The following is a 7,114-nucleotide window of genomic DNA, read 5'->3' as shown; positions in this document are numbered from 1 at the left end:
TTTATTTTAGTTATGACTAATTGGAGTTCTATATGCCTCACTTACTGTATGTCTGATTCTTTTTGCATGCTTGGGAATTTTTCTGCTATTATTTCTGCAAATAGTCTTTTTATATCATTTGTTTTGACACCTACTCTTTCATTGACACCTATTAATCTCACATTGTTTTTCTTTGCTTCATCTTGCAGTTGAAATGTTATTGCCTGGTTCCTTTTTTGGGGGTGGGGGGACCAGGAATCAAACTCATGACCTCAGGCTTGCCAGGCAAGCACTTACACTGTTGGGCTATATCCCTGGCCCCTTCCCTTGTTATTTTTAAGAGATCCTTCCAAAAATCTATCTTCAGCTACATTCAAGTGGTTTTGACAGGTTTTGATGAAATTTTTAATTTCCTGGATATCTGTTTGAATCTGTTTCATGCATTCTAATTCTTTCCTATATTGTTCATTTAAGGTTTCCATGATTTTTTTATGCTCCTGTATTTTCTTTTCTATGTTTTCTATGGATGTGCTGAGCAATTCTTTCATTATTGTTGTCATTTCTTTTTTTTTTTTTACCTGAGACATTATTTCTGATCTGATGTCTTCCATGGTCTAATGGAGTTGTTTCTTTACCTCAGTTTGTATCATTTCAGAAATTTCAGGTGTATGACTTTCAAACTGTTCTGTGTCAATGTCTCCTGGACTTGTTCTGGGTAGGGTAGATGTCTGAGATTTCATTTTGCTCCTTCATTTTGTCATTTTTGAAGTTCCCTGGAGCTCTGCCTCACTCCCACAATGGTGTGAGAGTGACAGGGTGAAGATCCAAAGGTCGCCAGTGCTCAGTGTGGCTCCTGCAATGGTGTGTGGGGGCAAGGTGCAGTGGCAGATGTTCCTGAAGCTTTCTCACACTAAGCTGTCTCCCAGGACAGTGGGAAAGGGGCAGGGGAGGATCTCTGATGTTCCTCAGGCTGTTGGGGTTCAGTCTGTCTTCCACAAGGGGTGAGGGGTGCAGGATGTGGTCACTGAGGCTTCAGACTTTGATGAAGACCCAGCCTGGTTCCCATGACAGTGGGAAGGTGTGAGTGTGCAGTCACACCACAGAACTGATGTTGTTCAGGTTTCAGCTCAGCTCCTACAGGGGTGCAGGGGGTGCAGGGTATGGCCACCAAGGCCCCAAAAGGTGTCCAGTGCTCTGCCTGCCTTGCACACTGGTGTAGGAGGCACAGAGGCAGTTCACTGGGGTTCCTGAAGATGTCTGGGGTTCTGCCCGGCTCATGTGGGGATGGAGGGGGTGCCAGGAGTGGCCACTGAGGTCCCAGAAGGTCTTGGGGGTTTGTCTGCCTTGCACGCTGTTGGGTGAGGTGCACTGCCTGAAGATATCTGGGGTACAGCCCGGCTTCTGTGAGGGTACGGGGGTGGCCACTGAGGCCCAAGAAGTTGTCTGGGGCTCCTCCTGCCTTGTGTGCTGGTGGGGGAGGTATGGGGCAGTTCACTGGGGTTCTTGAAGATGTGTTGGGTTCAGCCTGGCCCATGTGGGAATGTGGGGAGTGTGGGGAGCTTACAACATGATATTAAGGTACATATTTTACATATAGTACACAATTACTAGAATGGAACAGAGTAACATATCCATCATCTAACAGTGACCCATGCTCCCCCATGGTAAGAGTAGTTATAATCTACTCATCTAGAAAAACTCCTGAATATGATGCACTATTATTAACTATAGTCCTCCTTTTGTCCGTTAGATTTTCTGATATGTTTCTCCTGCATATTTGCTATTTTGTAACTTTCTTAGTTACACCCTGCATAGGAAAACATGTGTGTTTATCATATTTTTGGAAGCTGTCTTCTATTTCTAAGCATCTGCTAGCTCTTGGGAGAGCCAAACTTGCAAGTTGGTGAAGCCAGTATGTCAGTATGAAAAATGTCTATAGTAATATATAACAAGTATGATAACTCCTGTGATTGTCTTTGTTTTTCTTTTTTTCTTTCCTTCTTTTTTTTGTTTATTTTGGCTTTGAGACATGGTCTAACTGTGTAGTCCAGGCTGGCCTTGAACACATATGTAGCTTAGGCTGGCTTGAGCTCAAAGCAATCTTCTTGCCTCAGCCTCTCGAGTGCCGAGATTAGAGGCATGTATCACAACACCTGCCTATAGTCCTGTGATTACAATGGACAAGTACTGTACAAATGTATGAGGTATGATCAAAAAGTAAAATGGATGTGTAACTTATTTTTAAAAATGTTTAGGGTAAATGATACATTCTCATTAATCCCACTAACAATACTCTCCCCATTTCAAACAGATTTATGCAATGCTTTTGTACTTTCTGAGGCCCATCTGTAAGTGCTCTTTTATCCATATCTTTAGTTCTGTGGTCATGCCTGCCTCAATGTCCTGAATCAATTCAAAATGTTTATTTTTCATGGCAATTTTGATTTTGGGCAAGACAGATCAGAGGAATGACACCAGATTCAGTGCACAAAGTGGATATAGATACACTGTAAGGTTTTGTAAGTCTACCTTTCCAATGGATTTCACTAGGCTTGAAGAGACAATCATTTTTTTGTTTTTTTGTTTTTGTTTTTTGTTTTTTCTCTGGTACCGGGAACCGAACTCACGACCTTGCGCTTGCCAGGCAGGCACTTTTGCCGCTGAGCTAAATTCCCAGCCCCGAGACAATCATTTTTGATCAATTTCACGAGAACACTTATGAAAGAGGATATTCAGCATTGCTTTAAAAATGTGTAAAACACATGGAAAAAAGTGTTCTGGAAGTGAAGGGGAATTTTTTTTTTTTTTTTTTTGCGGTACTGGGGATTGAACTCACGACCTTGTGCTTGCCAGACAGGTGCTTATGCCACTGAACTATATCTCCAGCATGAAAGGGAAATTTTTGAGTGAAATTAATGACAAAATCTCTGCTATTGTTATAAATTATTAAACATTTTGCACATTGAATGAAATAGGCAATTATTCTTCATAATGTTAGGACAAATTTTATCAGAAAAACATTACATAGTCCCACTTTTTCTCTTTTAAAAAGTTACTTTATGTCCTTTCTCTTTCACAAATCTTTGAATAAACTAGCTCCATATAAGTTCAGATTCTTATCGAGGCCATGATTTGTCATGAGAGATAGTTTGAAAAATCAACAGAAAAGGGAAATCTGTGCTTCCACCGGTGGGATTTTGGTGCTTTGTAGAGTGCTCATTGAGCTCCTTTGCTCTGAATAGGGCTGAACCTGTGTTCAGAGGACTATATCTCCACTGGCTCTGACTGCTGAGCATCCTCTTCTTGATTTGTCAGTTCTTCTGCTTGCAGTTTATGCAAAACCCTCATTTCACTTCCTGAGTAGGACCAGAAGCTGCCTGTCTTCTGGAGTTTCACTGTGTTGTGTTAATCAAGAAAGCTGTAGCTTCAAGTGGATGTAGTGTGTGTGAAGTCTGACTGTGATTTGGCTTTTTAAAAAGGGAATTTCCACGTGTTTCTTCCTTTCCCACGGATAAGTTACTAATGCTTGTGCTCATCTCTGTTATTTACTATATTTTGTAAGGGGTAAAGATTAATCCTGATCTTCAACTTGAATGAATTAAAAACTGGCTCTAGAACTGACTGGTTCTTGCTGGTACTAAAATCTTCAAGGGTGAATCCATTTATAAATTCAAAGCTAAATGAGCTATTAAAAGTTGAACCCCAGTTGGAGGAAGTAGTTTACTGGGGAATAAGACTGTACCTGGTCACTTGTCTCTGGCTTCTCTTTCTCTCTGGCTTTCTCATCCTCTCTGTTTTGTGACTGTCATAACGTGAGCAGCTATCCTCCATCAGAATTTTTCTGGTATATTTCTGCCCTATATTTCCACTATGGTATTTCTGCTTTGGAGCCAGCTAACCATATTTAGCTATTATGAGCCAAGTGAAATGGTTCATTCTTTAAGATATTTCTCTCAGGTATTTGATCCCAACAATAGAAATGAAGACATAAGGCCCTTGCCTTCTTTGTGACAAGACTGGATAGATTTAACAACAGGCAGTACTGATATAGATGTGATTTATCTTGCAGAATTTTAACATTGAAAGTTGGATTGATTACTAGTATGGTGATGGTAAGATGTGCTAGGGAGAAGCCTAGTGAGAAGTTATAGGTTATGGGAGTGGTCTGGCTTAGAGAATAGTCATGGTAGTCCTTATGGGATCCTGGTTAGTTCTCCTGAGGAAGTTGTTATAAGAGAACAATAGCAGACCATTTCTGCTCTATTACCTTCTCTCTCACCTGTGGTCTCTTCCTCTTGCCATTGTATCTCCTCCCCTTGTGAAGAACAGGTGACACTCAAATGAACTGAACAAATATAGTTGCATGATCTTAATCTCATCAACCATGAGATGAGTTAAACCATGTTCTGTGTAGCATGTGAAATCAATTCATCGGACTTGAAAGCAGGGAAACACACAACTTTTCTGCTCTTAGTATGTCTTATGTAGGGACATTCTCCAATGGGATTGGAAAGTTCCATTCCCACATTTTTCCCTTGGTGGTCTCCTAATTTCAGCATGCTTGGTCATCTATTTTTTTTCAGTGTGGATGACATGCTTATTCTTGAACTTTGAAGCCTCCAACTTTGGGCCACGGTGACCCACATAAACACACATACTCTTTCTGCATTCTTTAGAACACCCAGAACTTGGACACCATCACTTGTCTAAGGAATGAAGTCTGATGTTGAATTAATTAATCATGGAGGACATGATATCTGGAGCATGGTAAATGGGAGAAGGCAGATTGCAAATTCCATTTCACATTAAGTTACGAACAAGCTGTTTTAAAAGCAGTGAGTTACCTAGAACATTAGGACACAAACTCCATGGTACACGACACAGTCATTTATGGCAGCAGGTAAATGATCCAAGTCATCACTTAACTTTTCAAGGATTTCTTCTTCACTCTCAGGACTTCCTTTGCTGCAGCTAGTGCATCTGTAGAATTTTAAAGCATTCTGAGTAGTTGGAGAGTATCACTGCTTTAGAAATATGTAGAGTAGGAACCTTTTCATAGATGCTTGTTTTACTTTCTATAAAAAAATCTTCAAAGAGCCAATCCATCGCTCAAGAATGCCAAAATTCTTGAAGCCTTTGGTATTGTTATTCCTTGGATGGAGTCTTCTTGCTACTTAAACAGGAAACGTCTTTTTTCTGACCTAACTTTGAAATTATCTCTATCATCTAAGGACTTTTGTTAGTGTTAAACAATCATTAAAAAAAGCAATTGGCAAAACTAGAGCATGCAACAGTTCTTGCAACACAGGAAAGCCATAGAGCTCTGTTGTTTTGAAGTGTCTTCTGCTTAATTCTACATTGTGTTCACATGTGCCAAAAGTTTCCCTGAGCAAGAAATATTTCAACTGATCCACACAAGGGACTAAGTCCATTTAGATAGCTTGAAGCAACACTTCATTCAGATGGATGTGGACAAAAGAGGATGCACCATAAGGGACCCAACTTGCTTCAGTAACATCTAGTATTCTCATGGCATTCCACCCTCAGTGAGTTAAAAAACCATTTGCTGATCTAGACAAGATACATGGCCTCTCTACATTAGCTCATAAAATGAAGTGAAGAGTAAGCAACATACACTTAGCATATTTCTGAAAAGATTAGAGAGGTTGTGTGTTTCTTCTGCAGGAAAAACAGCGTATTAATATAGAAGAATGTTGGCCCATAATAAGAAAGGGGCTGATAGTTGGAAAACACATAGCAATTACATCTCCAGTGCTCACCAACAATGAATTGCGATCATTAACCACAGTTGTAGAAATTCGAAAGATAGAAGACAGAGTGTAAAAACATATGAAGGTGATCACCAGAAAAAGGATGCTTTGTGTGGCTCTGGACTCAGGAGATCTTAAGGAAACATTAGTGATATGAATGTGTTGGACCCTTTGCTTGTGTCTGTAAAGTGTGAAAATCGTAGAACCACTGGCCCAGACTATAAGCAGAGAAAAACAAACTTCAGGAAAAACTACTAATGCTATATAGATTGAGCCCATGAGTAATCTATGGTCAGCAACACAACAGTATCCTATGTATATTTTCTTTGTCATGTGTCTGTCATAACCTTCTGCAGACAAATACAATGAATACAGAGGAATAATTAAAATGACCACCATGTTTAAGATCCAGCACAGGCCAACGGAGAAGCACATATAGTCTTGAGCTTTACCTTTAATGTCTTTCCAACAAGATTTCATGGGGCTAATGATGATGTTTTGGAAGACACTCAAGAGGCAGATGGTACAAATTGACACACCCCTGCCTACTCTTTCTAAATACGAGACACATTTACAGACAATATCATTGAAGAAATGCTTCATTCCAAAGGCTCCCATTGTTTGAGGAACTCCTCTAGAAAGAAGAACTAATGAGTTGGCTATGAAAATGTGCTTCAGAATCACATCTGTAGACATTAATCTCCTTCCAGGATGGAAAACAAAAATATAATGGCAAAGAAGAAAGAAATTTCCCATGACACCAATGATAGTCTGAGACAAGAAGATTATTCCTACTGCCAAATCTTTGGAAGTTATTTTGCCATTTTCTTTTAAAATGTCACTTAAATTGCTATAACAGTCATTCCTCTGAGTAGCATAGCTCATTGTAAAGAACAGACAACAAAATAATTTTGGAAATGTGCACCTATGGTGTTGTGAATATCTCAAAAAAGCTAGTGGAGTTGAAGAGAATTTTCAGCACCTTTCAGGGGAAAATCGTCACTACAGATAATGTGGTGTTAAATAGAGAGAGAAAGGATAAGTGACAGCATATGGAAGGAAAGCAAAATTCAACATTTTCAGTAAATCTTGAAATTTATCTTAAGTTATAGTGCAAAAGGAGAAAACAACTTTTATACACACCATACAACAGATCACTTTTGAATAGATTTCAAATATAAATATATAAGATGAATATCAAATATTTTATGAAAAATTACTCATTTACTCCAAGAAAAACACATTTCCTAGAAAAACCCTAATTTTATGGATGAAATTGCATATTATATTAAAATTAAGAACTACTGTCAAACAAAGACTCATAATTGCATGCAATGAGACAGAAAAAAGAGACAGGATGAGGG

At 39.2% G+C, this 7,114-nt stretch overlaps 1 protein-coding gene across 1 annotated transcript; it reads right to left on the bottom strand.

The window, feature by feature from the left end:
• Positions 1-1,000: 1,000 nt before the first annotated feature.
• LOC102027467 (vomeronasal type-1 receptor 4-like) lies at positions 1,001-6,635 on the bottom strand. Its single transcript, XM_005412732.2, has 2 exons — positions 5,760-6,635; positions 1,001-1,504 (listed from the first exon to the last, which is right to left on the bottom strand). The coding sequence occupies exons 1-2, from the start codon at positions 6,633-6,635 to the stop codon at positions 1,001-1,003; spliced, it is 1,380 nt and encodes a 459-aa protein (XP_005412789.2).
• Between the last annotated feature and the right edge of the window lie 479 nt (positions 6,636-7,114).

Source organism: Chinchilla lanigera, unplaced genomic scaffold (genome assembly GCF_000276665.1).
Source record: "Chinchilla lanigera isolate Chin_1 unplaced genomic scaffold, ChiLan1.0 scaffold00157, whole genome shotgun sequence".
Taxonomy (NCBI): domain Eukaryota; kingdom Metazoa; phylum Chordata; class Mammalia; order Rodentia; family Chinchillidae; genus Chinchilla; species Chinchilla lanigera.
This window is presented reverse-complemented; position numbering and strand designations above follow the sequence as displayed.

Bases quoted from the DNA above. Each gene is read 5' to 3' on its own strand.
- LOC102027467 (XM_005412732.2), bottom strand. From the start codon at position 6,635: ATGAGCTATGCTACTCAGAGGAATGACTGTTATAGCAATTTAAGTGAC. The intron at 1,505-5,759 runs GTGAGCACTGGA...CACATGGGCCAG, and splicing joins ATGATCGCAATTCATTGTTG to GCTGAACCCAACACATCTTC.